The sequence below is a fragment of the Eubalaena glacialis genome, chromosome 9 (assembly GCF_028564815.1).
Source record: "Eubalaena glacialis isolate mEubGla1 chromosome 9, mEubGla1.1.hap2.+ XY, whole genome shotgun sequence".
Classification (NCBI taxonomy): domain Eukaryota; kingdom Metazoa; phylum Chordata; class Mammalia; order Artiodactyla; family Balaenidae; genus Eubalaena; species Eubalaena glacialis.
This window is the reverse complement of record NC_083724.1, coordinates 37,693,410-37,713,591: the sequence shown is the minus strand read 5'-3', so window position 1 is coordinate 37,713,591 and position 20,182 is coordinate 37,693,410. Positions and strand designations below refer to the sequence as shown.

At 47.1% G+C, this 20,182-nt stretch overlaps 2 protein-coding genes across 2 annotated transcripts; both read left to right on the top strand.

Annotated features, from left to right (window-relative positions):
- Positions 1 to 13,560: 13,560 nt before the first annotated feature.
- Positions 13,561 to 14,578, top strand: HRCT1 (histidine rich carboxyl terminus 1). Its single transcript, XM_061201147.1, has one exon. It carries the CDS (start codon positions 13,788 to 13,790, stop codon positions 14,112 to 14,114), a length of 327 nt encoding a protein of 108 aa, XP_061057130.1. The 5' UTR covers positions 13,561 to 13,787; the 3' UTR covers positions 14,115 to 14,578.
- Positions 14,579 to 17,690: 3,112 nt separating this feature from the next.
- On the top strand, positions 17,691 to 19,956 carry SPAAR (small regulatory polypeptide of amino acid response). Its single transcript, XM_061201146.1, has 2 exons — positions 17,691 to 17,850; positions 18,355 to 19,956. The coding sequence occupies exon 2, from the start codon at positions 18,693 to 18,695 to the stop codon at positions 18,918 to 18,920; it is 228 nt and encodes a 75-aa protein (XP_061057129.1). The 5' UTR covers positions 17,691 to 17,850; positions 18,355 to 18,692; the 3' UTR covers positions 18,921 to 19,956.
- The last annotated feature ends 226 nt before the right edge of the window (positions 19,957 to 20,182 follow it).

Here is a 20,182-nt window from a genome sequence, read left to right as displayed (position 1 = left end):
TACAAAATTCTCTTAATGGAAAAATTTTCCATTCCATGGAAGACTGTAAAAGGCAACTGGGACAGTTCTTTGTTCAAAAAGATAAAAGTTGGGGACTTCCCTGGTGGCGCGGTGGTTAAGAATCCGCCTGCCAATGCAGAGGACACAGGTTTGAGCCCTGGTCCGGGAAGATCCCACATGCCGCGGAGCAGCTAAGCCCGTGCGCCACAACTACTGAGCCTGCGCTCTAGAGCCCGGGAGCCACAACTACTGAAGCCCACGCGCCTAGAGCCCGTGATCTGCAACAAGAGAAGCCACCGCAATGAGAAGCCCGTGCACCGCAACGAAGAGTAGCCCCCGCTCGCCGCAACTAGAGAAAGCCCGCGTGCAGCAACGAAGACCCAGTGCAGCCAAAAATAAATAAATTTATAAAAAAAAAAAAAAAGATAAAAGTTTTGGGAAGATAGAATTATGAAGTTGCCTGAAAAATGGCAGAAGGTAGTGGAACAAAAGGGTGAATATGTTGTTCAATGAAGTTCTTGGTGAAAATGAAAAATGTGTCTTTTATTTTTACTTAAAAACCAAAGGAACTTTTTGGCTAACCCTATACCTAATCCAATATTTCTACCTTTTATTTTATGCTCTTATTTAATTGTACTAAGCTGAAGTGGTGAGAATAAGCATGCTTGCTTGTTCCTGATTTTAATGGGAATGCCTATTTTTTTCACCATTAATCATGATGTTGGCTATTGGTTTGAGATATTTTTCTTTTTAATCATGTGAAGAGAGTATCCTTCTATTTTTCTGTTCATTTGCAAAATTTATCAGGAATGCACAGTGAATTTTATCAAATGCCTTTTTGCCATCCGTTGAGATGATTATATGGTTTTACTTTTTTCATCTCTTTATATAAGTAATTACAACAATAGATTTCTAAAAATATCAAACCACCTGACATTCCTAGAATAAACTTTACTTGTTTATGGAGTGTTAGTCTCTCAATATTCCGCTAGGAATATAAATATGTTATTTGTTTTTTAGAATTTTGAGGTTTGGCTGCAGTGTTTTTGTACTGTCATTGTGAGGGGTGTCAGGGTTATGCTAGTTGTATAAAGTAAATTATATAAATTAAAACAAATCTTTAAAGGTTTCTTTCTTTCTCTATTCTTTGAAACAGTTTAAACAGCTCCAGCTATTTGTAAGATTATTTTATTTATTCTTTTTTAAAATAGACTTTATTTTTTAGAGCAGTTTAAGTTCACAGCAAAATTGAATTGAAGGTACAGAGAGTTTCCATATACTTCCTGTCCCCACACACAGGCAGTCTTCCCCACTATTAACATCCCCGTTTGTTACATTTGTTACAATTGATGAACCTACATTGACACATCATAGTCACCCAAAGTCCATAGTTTACTTTGGGGTTCACTGTTGGTGATATATATTCTAAGGGTATAATGTATCCACCATTATAGTGTCCCATACAATAGTTTCACTGCCCTAAAAATCCTCTGTGCTCCACCTATTCATCCTTCCCTCCTCCCTCCCCCCTGGCAACCATTGATCCTTTTGTCTCCATAGTTATGCCTTTTCCGGAATGTCAGAATGTCGTATAGTTGGAATCACATAGTATGTAGCTTTTTCAGATTGGCTTCTTTCACTTAGTAATACACATTTAAGATTCCTCCATGTCTTCTCATGACTTGATAGTGAAGTAGGAGATAGATGGGCTCATGGGCCAGACAGCTGGTGTTTGTCAAATGGAGCAAAACTGAAGTTTTGTCCTCAGCCAGACAAGAACAACACCCGTTTCCCTTCCTCCATTGATATGGAGGGAATGAAGTAGCAGTGGGGATTTTGTCGCAGCAAAAATAGAAATGAGACTTTTCTTTTCTGATAAACAAGGAAAATAAGGAAACAATAAACAGGCTAGGGAAATAACATAAACAGGCCTTAAAGAGTTAAGCAATCTTGGTTATTCTTTAGATGTTACTACTAACAAACACTTGTAGCTAGACTTGTCCTTCACAAAGCTGATTGCTCTCTGACTCCATATGAATTGCCCTTTGCACCTGGCATTTCTTCTCCCCCTACACTCCCTTGTAGCACTCTTCATTTCAGAAAGAAGGTCACGGGCCAATAACTTCACGGGCACCAGACCCGGTTGCTCAGCCACTTGACACCAGCTTTGGCCATGAATTTGCAGAAGAAGAGAAATGCAAGACCTTAATTACTTTGAGCCTTATCACCTACCCCAGACCATGAGCCCCAGGCTATATAACTTTTTCCTATTCCCCAGGGAATGGGGACACAGTTCTTGAGGCGCTAGCCTGCTGTGTTTTCCCCTTTGCCAGGTAAACATTAAAGCCATTTTTCTTGGGACTTCCCTGGTGGTCCAGTGGTTAAGAATCTGCCTTCCAACGCAGGGGACTGGGTTCAATCCCTAGTCGGGGAACTAAGATCCCACACGCCGCGGGGCAACTAAGGCTGTGTGCTGCAACTACTGAGCCCATGCTCTCTGGAACCTGCGTGCTGCAACTACTGAGCCAGTGCTCTGGAGCCTGTGCACCACAACTAGAGAGAAGCCTGCGTGCCAGAACGAAGACCCCACGCACCGCAACGAAAGATCCTGCATGCCGCAACGAAGATCACGCGTGCCACAACTAAGACCCGATGCAGCCAAATAAATAAATTTTAAAAAAGTGTAAACATTAAGGGGCGGAGTCAAGATGGCGTACTAGGAGGATGCAGAATTTGCATCTCCTCACAACTAGGGCACCTACCAGGCACTGGTGGGGGACTGTGGACACCTAAGGGGATGGGAGGAACCCCCAGTGACCAGGTAGGATGTGGGGCATGGGGGGAATGAAGGGGGAGGAGAAGTGGAGGCGGGATGGGACTGGCGCCCCTGAGGGGTGGCTGTGGGAGGAGAAGGGATCCCACGCCCGAAGGGAGAAATTGGGGAACCACTGGGAGGACAGAGGATCAAAAGGGAGCGTGGCCAGGTTTCCCCTGCCCACTTGGGCCCCCAGAAACCTGCTGAGATCCTGGGCCTGATTGTCTGCCCACCGAGGCCCCCTCCAGCTGCGGGTCCTGAGGGAATGGGAGGGAGGGAAGGGGGAGCAAAAGTAAAGGCCGGACCTCCAGGACCAGCACCCCTGAGGTGTGGCTGGGAGAGGGGAGGAGTTCCTACACCAAGTGGGACCCACCCACGGTTGGGGTCCAGCAGCAATAGGGAGACCCTGGGGGAGATGGTGGGGGAGGGGAGCAAAGGAACAGAAGGGAATGGGGCCAGTGCTTTCCCTGTCCACTTAGTCACCAGGAGGCCTGTTGGGCTCCTGGGCCTAATCCTCTGTCCTCAGAGCCTCCCTCCTGCCACGAAGAACCCGAGACCCACCCCTACACCCCCACCCAGGGCCCTACCTCTACACTCAGAGACCCCCTCCGATGAGCTGGGCCTAAACCCCACCCACACACCCTCACTCAGGGCTCTACCTCCAAACTCCGGAACTCCACACTCCAGAGGGCCTCCTTTCCATGCGCTGCCTCTCCCCTTCCACACAGGTCCTAAGCAGAGGTCCTGCCCGATGCTTGAACGTCACCCTGCCTCACCTACCTAGGTCCCGCCCCACCCTAAACCCTGCCCCTGCCTATGTTCCACACCCGCCTAAACTCCACCCCCATAGCCAAGACTGTTTTTTTTTGTTTGTTTGTTTTTTCCTCTTTTAGATTGGGGTTCTGTTTTACCTTCTTGATTCATTGTTCTTGATTCTTTTATATTTTTATCTTTCCTAATAAATCTTCTATTTTTCTAAATTTATTTTATTCTTTATACTTTGTTATTGTTCTCTCTTTCTGGCTCCCCCCCACCCCCCTTTTTTTTCTTTTTTCTGTTGTGGTTTTATTTTACTTTGTTGCAGTTGTTTCAATTATAGTTTATTTTTCCTAATATATTTTTTATCTTTCTAATTTTATTTGTTTTTTATTCTTTGATATTGTACAGCTTTTTTTCTTTCTTTCTCCCCCCCCCTTTTTTTTTACTACACCATGAAGCTTGCAGTATGTTTGTTCCCAGGCCAGAGGTCAGGCCTGAGCTCCTGTGGTGGGAGCTCTGAGTCCAAACCGCCGGACTAACAGAGAACCTCAGACCCCAGGGAATATCAATCTGAGTGAGGCCTCCCAGAGGTCCTCATCTCAACACCAAGACCCAGCTCTATCCAACTGCCTGCAAACTCCAGTGCTGGACGTCTCAGGCCAAACAACCAGTAAGACAGGAATACAGCACCACCCATCAAAAAAAAATGAAATGACAAAAAAAAATGTTACAGATGAAGGAGCAAGGTAAAAACCTACAAGACCAAAATAAATGAAGACAAAATAGGCAACCTACCTGAAAAAGAATTCAGAGTAAAGATAATAAAGATGATCCAAAATCTTGGAAACAGAGTGGAGAAAATACAAGAAACATTTAACAAGGATCTAGAAGAACTGAAGAGCAAACAAACAGTGATGAACAACACAATTACTGAAATTAAAAATACTCTAGAAGGAATCAATAACAGAATAACTGAGGCAGAAGAATGGGTAAGTGAGCTGGAAGATAAAATGGTGGAAATAACTGCTGGGGAGCAGAATAAAGAAAGAAGAATGAAAAGAATTGAGGACAGTCTCAGAGACACCTGGGACAACATTAAATGCACAAACATTCGAATTATAGGGGTCCCAGAAGCAGAAGAGAAAAATAAAGGGGCTGAGAAAATATTTGAAGAGATTATAGTTGAAAACTTCCCTAACATGGGAAAGGAAATAGTCAAGTCCAGAGAGCGCAGAGAGTACCATACAGGGTAAACCCAAAGGGGAACATGCCGAGACACATATTAATCAAACTATCAAAAATTAAATACAAAGAAAAAATATTAAAATCAGCAAGGGAAAAGCAACAAATAACATACAAGGGAATCCCCATAAGGTTAACAGCTGATTTTTCAGCAGAAACTCTGCAAGCCAGAAGGGAGCGGCAGGACGTATTTAAAGTGATGAGAGAGAAAAACCTACAACCAAGATTACTCTACCCAGCAAGGATCTCAATGAGATTCGATGGAGAAATTAAAACCTTTACAGATAAGCAAAAGTTAAGAGAATTCAGCACCACCAAACCAGCTTTACAACAAATGCTAAAGGAACTTCTCTAGACAGGGAACACAAGAGAAGGAAAAGACCTACAAAAACAAACCCAAAACAATTAAGAAAATGGTAATAGGAACAAACATATCGATAATTACCTTAAATGTAAATGGATTAAATGCTCCAACCAAAAGACATAGACTGGCTGAATGGATATAAAAACAAGACCCGTATATATGCTGTCTATAAGAGACCCATTTCAGACCTAGGGACACATACAGACTGAAAGTGAGGGGATGGAAAAAGATATTCCATGCAAATGGAAATCAAAAGAAAGCTGGAGTAGGAATTCTCATACCAGACAAAATAGACTTTAAAATAAAGACTGTTACAAGAGACAAAGAAGGACACTCCATAATGATCAAGGGATCAATCCAAGAAGAAGATATAAAAATTGTAAATATTTATGCACCCAACATAGGAGCACCTCAATACATAAGGCAAATGCTAACAGCCATAAAAGGGGAAATCAACAGTAACACAATAATAGTAGGGGACTTCAACACCCCACTTTCACCAATGGACAGATCATCCAAAATGAAAATACATAAGGAAACACAAGCTTTAAATGACACATTAAACAAGATATTTATAGGACATTCCATCCAAAAACAACAGATTACACTTTCTTCTCAAGTGCTCATGGAACATTCTCCAGGATAGACCATATCTTGGGTCACAAATCAAGCCTTGGTAAATTTAACAAAATTGAAATTGTATCAAGTATCTTTTCCTACCACAATGCTAGGAGACTAGATATCAATTACAGGAAAAAAACTGTAAAAAATACAAACACATGGAGGCTAAAAAATATGCTACTAAATAACTAAGAGATCACTGAAGAAATCAAAGAGGAAATCAAAAAATACCTAGAAACAAATGACAATGAAAACACTATGACCCAAAACCTATGGGATGTAGGAAAAGCAGTTCTAAGAGGGAAGTTTATAGCAATACAATCCTACCTCAAGAAATAAGAAAAATCTCCAATAAACAACCTAACCTTACACCTAAAGCAATTAGAGAAAGAAGAACAAAAAAAAAAAAAAAACCCAAAGTTAGCAGAATGAAAGAAATCATAAAGATCAGATCAGAAATAAATGAATAAGAAATGAAGGAAATGATAGCAAAGATCAATAAAACTAAAAGCTAGTTCTTTGAGAAGATAAACAAAATTGATAAACCATTAGCCAGACTCATCAAGAAAAAAAGGGAGAAGACTCAGATCAACAGAATTAGAAATGAAAAAGGAGAAGTAACAACTGACCCTGCAGAAATACAAAGGATCATGAGAGATTATTACAAGCAACTATATGCCAATAAAATTGACAACCTGCAAGAAATGGACAAATTCTTAGAAAAGCGCAATCTTCCGAGACTGAACCAGGAAGAAATAGAAAATATTAACAGACCAATCACAAGCACTGAAATTGAAACTGTGATTAAAAATCTTCCAACAAACAAAAACCCAGGACCAGATGGCTTCACAGGCTAATTCTATTAAACATTTAGAGAAGAGCTAACACCTATCCTTCTCAAACTCTTCCAAAATATAGCAGAGGGAGGAACAATCCCAAACTCATTCTACAAGGCCACCATCAAAACCAGACAAAGATGTCACAAAAAAAGAAAAATACGGGCCAATATCACTGATGAACATAGATACAAAAATCCTCAACAGAATACTAGCAAACAGAATGCAACAGCACATTAAAAGGATCATACACCACGATCAAGTGGGGTTTATCCCAGGAATGTAAGGATTCTTCAATATACGGGAATCAATCAATGTGATACACCATATTAACAAATTGAAGGATAAAAACCATATGGTAATCTCAATAGATGCAGAAAAACCCTTTGACGATTCAACACCCATTTATGATAAGAACTCTCCAAAAAGTTGGCTTAGAGGGAGACTACCTCAACATAATAAAGACCATATATGACAAACCCACAGCCAACATCGTTCTTAATGGTGAAAAACAGAAACCATTTCCTCTAAGATCAGGAACAAGACAAGGTTGCCCACTCTCACCACTATCATTCAACATAGTTTTGGAAGTTTTAGCCACAGCAATCAGAGAAGAAAAAGAAATAAAAGGAATCCAAATTGGAAAAGAAGAAGTAAAGCTGTCACTGTTTGCAGATGACATGATACTATACATAGAGAATCCTAAAGATGTTACCAGAAAACAACTAGAGCTAATTAATGAATTTGGTAAAGTAGCAGGATACAAAATTAATGCACAGAAATCTCTTGCATTCCTATACACTAATGATAAAAAATCTGAAAGAGAATTTAAGGAAACACTCCCATTTACCATTGCAACAAAAAAGAATAAAATACCTAGGAATAAACCTATCTAAGGAGACAAAATACCTGTATGCAGAAAACTATAAGACACTGATGAAAGAAATTAAAGATGATACAAACAGATGGAGAGATATACTATGTTCTTGGATTGGAAGAATCAACATTGTGAAAATGACTATACTACCGAAAGCAATCTACAGATTCAATGCAATCCCTATCAAACTACCAATGCCATTTTTCACAGAACTGGAACAATAAATCACACAATTTGTATGGAAACACAAAAGATTCCAAATAGCCAAGGCAATCTTGAGAAAGAAAAATGGAACTGGAGGAATCAGGCTCCTGGACTTCAGACTATACTACAAAGCTGCAGTAATCAAGACAGTACAGTATTGGCACAAAAACAGAAATATAGATCAATGGAACAGAACAGAAAGCCCAGAGATAAACCCACGCAAATATGGTCACCTTATATTTGATAAAGGAGGCAAGAATATACAGTGGAGAAAAGATAGCCTCTTCAATAAGTGGTGCTGGGAAAACTGGACAGCTACATGTAAAAGAATGAAATTAGAACACTTCCTAACACCATACAAAAAATAAACTCAAAATGGATTAAAGACCTAAATGTAAGGCCATACACTATAAAACTCTTAGAGGAAAACATAGGCAGAACCCTCTATGACATAAATCACAGCAAGATCCTTTTTGACCCACCTCATAGAGTAAGGGAAATAAAAACAAAAATAAACAAATGGGACCTATTGAAACGTAAAAGCTTTTGCACAGCAAAGGAAACCATAAACAAGACTAAAAGACAACCCTCAGAATGGGAGAAAGTATTTGCAAACGAAGACCTAAATAGACATTTCTCCAAAGAAAATATACAGATGGCCAACAAATACATGAAAAGATGCTCAACATCACTAATCATTAGAGAAATGAAAATCAAAACTACAATGAGGTATCACCTCACACGGTCAGAATGGCCATCATCAAAAAATCTACAAACAATAGATGCTGGAGAGGTTGTGGAGAAAAGGGAACACTCTTGCACTGTTGGTGGGAATGTAAATTTATACAGCCACTATGCAGAACAGTATGGAGGTTCCTTAAAAAACTAAAAATAGAACTACCGTGTGCCCCAGCAATCCCACTACTGGACATATACCCTGAGAAAACCATAATTCAAAAAGAGTTATGTACCACAATGTTCATTGCAGCACTATTTACAATAGCCAGGACATGGTAGCAACATAAATGCCCATGACAGATGAATGGATAAAGAAGATGTGGTACATATATACAATGGAATATTACTCAGCCATAAAAAGAAACGAAACTGAGTCATTTGTAGTGAGGTGGATGGACCTAGAGTCTGTCATACAGAGTGAAGTAAGTCAGAAAGAGAAAAACAAATACTGTATGCTAGCACATATATATGGAATCTAAAAAGAAAATAGTTCTGATGAACTTAGGGGCAGGACAGGAATAGAGACACAGACGTAGAGAATGGACTTGAGGACATGGGGAGGGGGAAGGGTAAGCTGGGACAAAGTGAGAGAGTAGCATTGACATATATACACTACCAAATGTAAAATAGCTAGCTAGTGGGAAGCAACCGCATAGCACAGGGAATCAGCTCGGTGCTTTGCGACCACCTAGAGGAGTGGGATAAGGAGGGTGAGAGGGAGACACAAGAGGGAGGGGATATGGGGATATACGTATGCATATAGCTGATTCACTTTGTTGTACAGCAGAAACTAACACAACACTGTAAAGCAATTATACTCCAACAAAGATGTTAATAAAAAAAAGAGTAAACATTAAAAAAAAAAGCCATTTTTCTTGTTCCTCCAGAACTCTGTCTCTGTATTTCTTTTCCACATTGATGCACAGAGAGCCAAGATTTTGGCAACAACAGCTCATTTCTTTTTAGTGCTGAATAATATTCCATTGTCTGGATATATCTTAGCTTATCCATTCACCTACTGAAGGACATCTTGGTTGCTTTCAAGTTTTGGCAATTATGAATAAAGCTGCTACAAACATCCGTGTGCAGGTTTTTCTGTGGACATAAGTTGTAACTTTGGGTAAATACCAAGGAGTGTGATTGCTGGATCATACAGTAGATAGAGTATGTTTAGTTTTGTAAGAAACTGCTAAACTGTTTCCATAGTGGTCTACCATTTTGCTTTCATTTAAACCTGTTTTTCACATGACATTTTTACTATTAAAATTTCACCTGGATATACCTAGATGGTCTGGTCTGGCCTGTCCTGGCCTCTTCAAATAGTTTGCCTAGTACTCGGTGCAACTTTTGATCTAAAGACAATTCTTCAGGTAGGAAATTTTCTTTATTTCTTTAACAATTGTTTCTCCATGGGCTCTGTTCTCTACTTCTGGAATGTCTATTATGCAAGTATGCAGTTGACCCTCAAACAACATGTGTTTGAACTGCATGGGTCCCCTTACACGTGGGTTTTGTTTCCAGTACTAAATACTACAGTACTACACGATCCATGGTTGGTTGAATTGTGGATGCAGAACCCCTGATATGGAGGGCCACCTATAAAGTTATAGGTGATTTTCGACTGTGGATGGGTTGGTGCCCCTGACCCCCCATGTTGCTTAAGGGCCAACTGTGTTTGATTTCCTGGGAATTTCTTCTCTCCCTCTTTCTTTATTCTTTTTCAGAGTTATGGGGAAGGTTTTCAAAGCAGTCTTTCTTGAGTGGTCTTTAATTTAAAAGTAAATTTCTTGTTTTGCATATTTCCCAAACTCACATATGGACTGACCTTTTGAATATTATTTAGAATATAAATTTGAGAATTTTACTAAGTGTCTGTTTTCAAGATTCTAGCAATTCTGGTAGTAAGGATACAATGCCTTATATCTTTTTTCATGTGTCTAGTAATTTTTCTTTATTTATTCCCTTTACAGAAGGGCCTACCTAGATCTATGTTTGTTTGGGATTAGAATTTGAAGTGGTTCTAGAAAAGATTATGCAGGTTATTTTCAAGCATATTGGTTCCAGGCAATGGAGAAAGGGAAAAAAAGCCCACTTGTTTATGGTTTAGTTTTCTAGGTAGGGGCATCCAGTTGGCCATGATTAGTGCAGGGAGGGCTCTTGAGAGAAATTTGCCACTGCGCTGGGCAACTTCTTTTCAGTATTTATAGAGGCAGCTCAAGGTTTGCTGGAGGAATGTCTCCTTTCTCTAACTGGCATAAGCACACAGGTTGGGAACCTTCTGGCCAATGTCTCTTCTTTTATGTGCAAACTAAAAGATGGGCTAAGTCTTGGCCAACTACCTTGCGAGCAGACACTTTTGCAGTTCCCAGCATCACCCAAAATGTTTCCTGCCTGTGCCAACCTCACCCTAATGCATAGTCCTGGCTGTCTATCATGGGGCTTGGGGTGGCTCTGCTGGGGCAGCCCCTCAGTCGGGCTCCCTGGTGATGCCCTTCGTTAGTCAATACATCCATCGGTCTGGTTCCATCTGCACTAGATCTTGTAGAAATTCCTTACAGTTTCTGGACCAGAATTTGGGACAGAGAGGAGTTAAGAGGATGGGTTCAAATTAAGATCTATAAGCAAAGATCAGGGAACTATAACTTGACAGGTCCGAATACAAAACTGGTTTATTTACAGTGTCACCGCTAGGTGGTGCCACCAATTAGTGAAAACAATGGTTGCTGTCATGGGACAACCGAAAACCACTTGCAGCCAGTACAAGCACAAGTTTGTGAGCTTGTAGGGAACTTGTGTGCACTTGTGCACTTGTGTATAAGTGTGTGCACACACAACTCTTGGTGCATGAGTTTGCTCTCCGTGCAATGTTGGTTTACAAGTGTACACGTGTGTGCAAGTCCATGCAGAGGCCTGTGCACCCTGGAGAGCATGGGCGTGAAGCTAATGATATGAACTCCCAAAGTCTTGACCCATCAGCCGTATGTATTGTCTGGAACTCTGGCCCCTCATCTTGGAAGGCTGCTTGTGGAGCGTGCAGAAGCCCCGACCCTGAGGGAGATATACAGCGACAACGCCACGGGACAGCTTTTCTGAGGCAGGGAATCCCTAGACACAGCCACACATCCTCTAAGGTCATCAGTCCTGCAAGCCCTCCAAGGAGGTCTCAGTCACTTGTGATGTCCTGGAGGACCGTGGTCTCAACACCTTCCCGAGTGCCCAAAGCTTGCAATCAAATGCCCACCTTGGGATTGTATCTTCTGTCCAGATGGGGAGTGACCCTGCACTTAAGAAAATAAATGTGTGTGTATGTGTGTGTAGGATGGGGAGCTCCCCCAATTCCCTGCCCCCCACAAAGTCATCCAAATCCGCACACCCTTTCCCTGTTATCTCTGTGGACGGTCCTCAGCTGATCTCAGCTCTCACTCTGGAGCCCCCCCTCACTCCAGGAATCGTGCTGTCTTGATTATTTGCTGTCTAGAATAGCCCACAAAGCTGGGGTACCTTAGGCAAGTCCCCTCCCTCAGTTTGTCTGGCTCTCAGTGAGGGCTGGGTCTGCGTGATTCCAAGAGGCCCTCAGTGCTGACTGGAGTTCTGCCAGTGGCAGGGCCTTGCCCCCCTCCCGTGGCTGGTGTGGAGTGGGAGTCTTCTTGGAGAAGCTCCCAAGAAGGAGAAAGTTCTGTTTGGCTTCCTCCTCCTCCTTCCAGCACACTTCCCTCCTTAACAGGCCCCCAGGGAAGGCAGCTGGGCTCGCAGGCCTGTAGAAGCCACAGGAGGGAGTTCTCACTTGAGCATCATTAAAAGTTCAAGTGGCTTCCTCCCTCCACACACACCCCCGCCCCAGGGTGAAAGCCCCAGGACTCATTAGACCCGCTGCCCCCAGAGCCCAATTTGGTTGAAGGGAATGCTTGGCTTTTCCATCCAGAGGAGGTTTGCCCTAAGGGTTTGGGGCTTCCCTGAGAGAGCTCGTCTCAGATTGAGGTCAGAGAGGGAAGGTCCCCAGAGGTCACCTCTTACCCTGGCACTTTTCCAGAGGAGGAAACAAGCTGCAGGGGAGGGGCTTGTCCAAGGTCCCACAGAGGTGGGCTCACTGTGGAGGGCCCCCGGGCGTCCGTGGTCTCAGGATGGAGATGCAGAGCTGGGGGCTTCGGGGAGGCCCTGCAGCATGTGAGGAAGAGCTGTGAGAACAGTCTGACAAGCCCACAGCAGAAGGGGCTGCCCAGGGAGATAGTGGGCGCCCATCCCTGGACATGTGGGTGGGACGGGTAAGCGCTTGTCTAGATGAACAGAGGATTCAGGACCAGGACGGGGAGAGGGATCCGAAACTGCTCAGGTCCTGCCCCCTCTGTAAATTCTCCCCCAGGCAGGAATGGCGTGTCACAACTGCTGGGCAGGGAGGCTGAGGTGGAGCGAGGGCCTGCCGTTTATGGCCAGTTGAGCCTGTTGGTTGGAAGCCAGGAGGCTGGCACTGGGCCCTCTCTGACCTCAGCGGCCTCCTTCCTGCCTCCTGCAGCCCTGGGCTAACACCCAGACCCTCTTAGCTCCCAGATCCAGCAGGACCGAGGACGCAGAGACAGTTGTTCAGCTTCCCTGGATGATAAAACCCTGCCTGCGGGGCCTGCCTGAGCTCCTGAAGTGTGGGACAATTGCACGATAGAACCTGACCTGTCCAGGAGGCCTCTGTGGGCTGCAGGACAGGGAGCCGCAGACTCTCAGATGGCACGAGGTCTCCCAAGTCGACTGGTCCAAACTCCACTGCCTTAATATCAGTGGCAAATGTGTCAGGACCTGGTTTAAGTGCCTTATAAATCTTAACTCCTTGAATCCTCAGAAAACCCTATGAGGAAATGTACTCTAATGAGCCATTTTACAGATGAAGAAACTGAGGCACAGAGAGTTTAGGAAACTTGTGCACAATCACAGGGCTAGTGAGTCATGTGGTTCGAGAACCCATGTGCTGTGCTCTCTCTAAGAGAGGAGGGAGCAGAGGCCCAGGGAGGGGACAGAGCTGGCCCAGTCACTTGGTCAAACGGCAGGATTGGGGGCGTAGACTCTTATCTCCAGCCTCTGGCCTCTCCCCACCCCGCAGCCCCTCCTTTCAGCTCCTCTGTCCCGACCAAGCCTCGCTGTGGGCCTCCCCAGAGCTAACAGTGGCCAGGCCTCCCCTTGGCTGGCAGCTCCAGCCCAAAGAGGCTGCACCCACATTCCCTGGCTGCTCTCCAGCCCACAGGAGCTGAGAAAACAAAGTCCAGTGACTGTGAGGGCTGAGCAGAGGCTGCCGAAGGGGAGGAAGCAGCGAGGAGCCACCGAGCGGAGGCCGCTGTCAACTCCCAGATGCTGGGCCTCCTGGGGAGCACGACCCTCGTGGGCTTGATCATAGGCGCTGCTGTGGCTATTCTGCTGCTGCTGCTGCTGGCCGCCTGCTTGTACTGCAGGCAGGAGGAGCCTGACGTGGAGAGGAACCACCCCGCTGCAAGGAGAAACCGAGTCCGGTGGGCCCAGCCTCCGATCTCCTCAGGCCGGGGCCACCTGGGACGCTTGCACCATTTCCGTTATTCTGGCCGTGTGCCTCACATGCCCCACACGGCCCTCCATCACCACCATCACCTCGCCCACCACCACGCCCACCACGCCCACCAGGCCCAGCGAGGCCGCCGCTGATGCCTGAATGGCAGCCTGCCCCACCATCACCAGGATGCAGGGACCCCGAGGTTCCCGTGCAGAAGGGCACCTCTCGGTGGTGAACGTCAGGACCTGCTTGGGCTTCATTCACATACTGTGCCCTGTGTGCTACGGAGGTGGAGAACTGAGGAGCACCAGGGGTGGCCCTGCGCACACCGGAGGGTGACGGGGCTGAGAGCAGGGGTGGCGGTGGTCCTTTGGGGGCGTATGCCACCTTGTGACTGTAAGTCCCAACGGGCACCAGAAGTGATGGCCAGTCTGGTGCAGGTGCACAGGGGTGTGGGGATGCGCAGAAGGTGTATCCTGCTCTCTCGGAACAACCAGGCCTCTGGCCAGGTGGTAGCTGGGAGGCGCCCTGGTAACGCCCTTTCATTTGCAGAGGGCAGTTTGAGGCTGCACAGTCAAGTCAATGGTGCCTTAATACAAGAAAATAAAAACCACTAAGAAGCTTTTGTGAAGAGGCTCTTGATTGTAACTCAAGTGGGAGGGAGGGAGCGGCCAGCCCTGTGTCTGCCTTGCCCTGGACCTTCCTCTCCGGTGGGAACGAGTGCCTGGTGCGGGCCCTGCAGTGGGGGAGATTGGGCGGCTCTGCAGGGCTCGTGGACAGTAGGTGAGAAGGCCTGGGGCCTGAGCTCTGATGAGGAGGAGGTTAGGGTTTGCAGGCAGCCCTGCCCAGAGAGGGCTCATAGAGAGGAGGAGCGAGGCCGTCCAGGCTGGCCCCTGGGCTCTACCTCCAGGGCTCTTTTCAGTCCATCTCTAGGACAGACTGCGCTCTGGAATTGCAGAAGCCCCCTTCCATGGGCTGTGCTGAATTAATGTTTCTTTGGTAACTGGATCAGGGTTTCCTATCCAGGCCTTGAGTCTCCAGCCAGCCTGACCCGCCCGTGCGTGGCTGGCACTGTGTCTGGGAGGGAGGGTGTGGTGCTGGGAGGCCTTGGGAGAGAGCTCGCCTCCTCGGAGTCTCAGTTTCCTCTTCCCTAAAATGGGATAGATGACAGAAACTTCTTGCCAAAGCCTGGAGGCCTGTTCCCAAATACCCCAGAACAGCTGACGGAATTCCAAAGTGAGCACGGAAATCTTGTTCTGAGGCCTTCCCTGAGGAAGGATGTCCTGTGAGCCAGGGTGGGAAGTGGAGGGGGAGAGGCTTGGGGGCCAGGCCAGGTGGTGGGGAGGGGCTGGTGAACAGGCCAGAAAGTCCGGGGCCTGGTGACTGACTCACTGGAACAGAATGTCCTGTTTCTTTTCTATTTCCTGGTGGATTCTCTGTGAAGGCTGGGATGGGAAGGGGTGGGAGGGGGAGAGGGAGGCAAATTCACACTGAGAGCTGGACTAGACTTCAGGCTTGGGAAAGTGGATTAGGGTCTACGGTGCCTTTTGAACCCGCCTCCCCTCCCCTCCCGCTACGGCTGCCCTTAGCTCATCCCCAGCCTGGACTCCTGCCACAGGCCCTCCGGGTCTGCCTACCTCCAGCCCTGCCCCTTTGTGAAGCGTCCCCACACTGTAGGCTCCTCACTGCCCTTGGAACAAAGTCTCTGCCCCTTGGTTGGCCATTCAAGGCCCCCTGGTCTGTTTCGTGCCTACCCGTGTTCCTTTTGTCCTATCCGCACTGCTCCAGTCCTCAGGCTCAGAAAACACCCTGCACCTTCCCTTCTCTGTGTCTTTGCCCAAGACGAATTTGTTACTCACTCCTATGGGTTTCCAATTTATTATTATTATTGTTGTTGTTATCGTTACTTCTGTAGGCACACTGAACACACTCTCTTTCCCTAGAGATTTACGGCAAGATTCAAAGGCCCCTGCTTTCATAGGTCTGAGAACTCTTTGAGGGCTCCCTACCGCCCAGGGTGGAAGCAGTCCACACAACAGATGCTCAGGAAGGATTCCCAGAGCCTCATGCTCTCTAGAAAAGTAAATGTGCTTGGAATAACCACTGCCAGAAGCTTGGGGCTTCAGGGACACGAGGTATAGCAGTAGGACCCTGCAAGGATTAGGCCGCTGAGCTCCTGGGGCCTTGCTGAGGGAGCTTGTGTTCCTATCCTATCTCCCCAGTGTTGGGGGTGTGTGGAGGTCTGTAGCCTGCTGGCTTGGACCATGCCCCCCATCCCTGTGCAGAGCCCCATGTCAGCCTTGGCTGGCCTGTCTTTCCTAAGTGTGGCTTCGAGCATCCTCTGGGAGAACCAGGATGCCTGCCATCACCTTTTCCCTTGTTAATATAAGTGGGATGTTTGGGGGACTTCCCTGGTGGTCCAGTGGTTAAGACTCTGAGCTTCCACTGTAAGGGGCGCAGGTTTGATCACTAGTGGGAGAATTAATATCCCACATGCCACGTGGTAAGGCCAAAAAAATATATATATATATATATGGAATGTACGGGGCGTGGTCTTTCTTCTGACCAGTAGACAGTGATGGATGCTGGGATGACAGATGTGTGTCTAAGTGGTAGACATCTTTGGGAGCCCCATTGCATCTGGGGCTCATGGGCAGGGACTGTCTATCATAGGATTACAAAAGTCACAAGGAGAGAAAATACCTGGAATAAACCCTTAGGACAAGCAGTTCCCCTGGTGCCCTCCATCTCCCAAACTGACTAATTGATTTTGGTAATTCAGTCTGAAACCACAGGCCCCACAGTTTGGCTCATCATGTTTCCTGTCTCCTTCTTCTGGTCGCCCCAGTTAATACAAATAATTCAAAGTGTCCAGCTTCCTGTCACAGCCCCCACTGGCTCCAGGCTCCTCCTCTGTGTGGGTGTCCGCTCATCTTAGAAAAGGGAAGAGAGAGAATTTAGCAGGGTATCATTTACTCCGAATAGTCACTCTCCCATTCTGTGTGTAGGCAGTTTCCTACAACTAGTACCAAAGAAAGTTCACTGGGCCTTGAAGAAATTGAAAAGGACCCAGGCTGTGTGACCCTGGGCTAGGCCTTGGCCCTCTCTGGGCCTTTGCACTCTGATCAGTAAAACTGTAGAAGGAGGCAATTGCTCTGTGGACCAGTGATACCTAGAGAGAGCATCGAACTAAGAGGAAAGGGAGGAAGCCCCTCCTAGACTATGTGGTACTCTAGTTATCACTACTAACTAGCAGTAGGCCGTGGGCAGGTCATTTAACCTCTGTGACTATGGGCACCGTTATCTCTGAAATGGAGATAATATCACTTCGCAATGTTGCTGGAACCATGATACTAGATAGTGCCTGACTGTGTCTAGTACCTGGAATTCTTGTTTCTCACAGTACCTTTTCTCCAAGGTTGGGTAAAGTGGGGCTGATAACCCAGTCTACTTTCCGGAAGTGGTGGTGGTCTCAGGAGGTGTTGGCTGTGGAAGGGCTGTGACCGAGTGACAGTCAGGATGGAGCCCCTTCTGGCAGACTTACTCGTGGCCTGGGCCTGGCTCACCCCCTCCCCCGAGCCGGTGAAGTGGAGACCCTGGCAGGGAGCAGGGCTGGAGTGGCATGGGTGTGCACGGGGGTGAGGTGGGGTGAGTGCAGTCACCAAGGGGGCCGGCAGCTGTGCGGGTCCTGGGCCCTCACTCACAATTGGAGGAAGGAATGCAGGAAGTGCTCACAGCCGCTCAGACATCTCAGAGCCTCGTCCCCGGCAGGACCAAGGCTGCGGTACCCTGGGAATGAGTGTGCCATGGCCTGGCCCCTGGGGTGGCCACTGGCTCAGGAGCCCACGGCACTGCGTACAGCCAGAGCTGTCCCTCGCGGAGCCCAGGGTAAGTTTTCACGGCAGCTGAGTGTGAGCAGCTGGCACGAGCAGGCAGCGAGGAGGGCTGTGGGGAGGCTGGAGCAGAAGACGGAGAGAGGGACTAAGGAGCCCACAGTCGTTACTGAAGGGCTCAGATATCCCGCCCGGAGCATGACCTGCCTTATCTAAACAGCACTGTCCCAGCCCATGCAGAAAAGGAGGCCGAGTGAAAGGGCACTTGTTTCCTAGCAGCACTCCCTGCATCTGGCCCAGAGCTGCCGTTGCCTCCTCCCCACTTTCGTCCCTGCCCCCAGCACAGGGCCAGGGGTTCGAGAGGCAGCAGATAGGCTGATTCAAGGACTGGCCCAAGGTTCATCCAGGGGAGGAGCCTGGGCTCATCTCGGATCCACAGGATGGGGAGTATTTTGTCTTTTGTCTGAGTGTACAAACACTCGGGAAATCCATATGCGTCATCAGAGGGCCGGGTTAGTGAGGCCCCCTCTGAGCAAAGTCTTCTGCCTTCTCCTTCCAGCCCCCTGCATCCAGGGAGTCTTGAGCTCACATCTTTCAGGACAGCGCTTCTTCCAGAGCTGCCAGGGGAGTTGCCCATGGCTCTTAGAAACCTGGCCCGAGGCTTAGAAAACAGTGACAGAGACCCACTGAGGTCAGAGTAGAGCCATGTGGGGCACCCAACGGCCCAGAGGGGGCACCAGCCAGGGCCTCAGACCGGTATCTTCTTAGAAGACCACAGGGAGAGCAGCTGGAGGAGCAAGGGTACCTGCCATCACCAAGAGCCCCTCGCTTCAGATGGGGAGCTAAGGTCCGAGACGCATCCCAGGTTGCTCAGTGGGTCAGTGGCCAAACGGGGCCATGGAAACGGCAGTGATTGGAATGGTGGCCGTACTATTCGTGGTCACCGTGGCCATCACCTGCATCCTCTGCTGTTTCAGCTGTGACTCAAGGACCCAGGATTCTCAGGGGGGCCCACGCCCTAGCTTCACGGTGGCCACGTTTCGCCAGGAAGCTTCTCTCTCCACGGGGCCAGGTCACCATGCCCAGCCAGTGGTGGGTGTCCGGGACTTCTGGACCTTCATGTGAGACCTACCAGCCCCCAGGATTTGCTCTGCTGGTGGTCAGACTCATCTACCCCCCAGCAAGCCTTCTCTGATGACCCACTCCTCCAAGCCTGGCATTCCTGTCCTTCCCTGCCTGTATCCAGAAACCTCCCTGTCCCATCCCATCCCAGCTTGCCATGCCCTCCAGTCTGGGAGATCCATGGTGATGGGACCAGGTGGGAGTCAGCTCTGACCCCTGAGAGCTCAGCTGGACCCAACCCACAGGATGGGGCTTAGGAGAGGTCCGGAGCTTGAGTGACCGGGCAGTGTTGGATGGCATGGTGGGCCAGCTCTTCTGAGCTTCATGGTGAACTGAAATATCACTGGACTTTATTGTGAACAGAGTGTTGGTTAACTCAAGTTATCCCAGGATGCCTATGAAACTGGTTCTGTTGCCACCAGAGGAAGCAGCGCCCTCAGTGGACAGTTTTACAAACCACTTCTTATCTGTTCCTCTAATTGAGTCGTTTTGCTACTTGCCTGTGCATATCCTGCAGAGCCCACCCCTGAGATCTGCCTCCTACCCTTTACCTGAAATCAGCCCTGAAATTCTGAAACCAAAGAGCTGCTTCCTGGGAACTGGCGATTTATTTTATAATTGAAAATGCATATCCTTTTATGGGTCTCCCAAGAATCAGGGTTGGGGAATCACAAAAGGAAACAGAAGAGAAAAATAGAGTCGCAGAAAGTACAAGATGTTTTATTAACAGGAAAGCCAGAAAGAAGACTTTGAGACATATTTTGAATAAGACTTTATTACTATATTCTTATAGGTCACTTCTATTCTTAGAGACTGTAAGTGACTTGTGTCACTCAGGAATGATAGAAAAATGATAGAACTCCAAATGACAGAACTGAAAGTTAATTTCGAATAAGTTAAAATGTTATGTTATATTGACAGTATGTAACAAAGCTCTTGTTTGCATCACAAATAAATAGATGTTCAGTTTTTATTTATAGAAAATCTGTTTTCTCTGTACCCATGAAATAAATGCCGGGCCATATTTGGCATATGGTTTGAAGGGTGCAGAATTCTGAGTCTCCTGACTCATGTCTCCAGCCAGCTCTGAAGGAATGACTCTCCCAGGACCTGCCTGTTGAAGGGGGCAGGACTGACCTTGAGAGGAGGTCTGGCTCCTGAGGGTGCCCGGATGGGCCACTCTGGCCACATGGCTGCCATAGGAAGGACTCTCAGAGAGAGAGGCTTAGGGCTGCAGAGGTGCAGAAGGGTAAGGGGACAGGGAG

Coding starts and splice junctions, on each gene's coding strand:
- SPAAR (XM_061201146.1), top strand. CDS start 18,693: ATGGAAACGGCAGTGATTGGAATGGTGGCCGTACTATTCGTGGTCACC.
- HRCT1 (XM_061201147.1), top strand. CDS start 13,788: ATGCTGGGCCTCCTGGGGAGCACGACCCTCGTGGGCTTGATCATAGGC.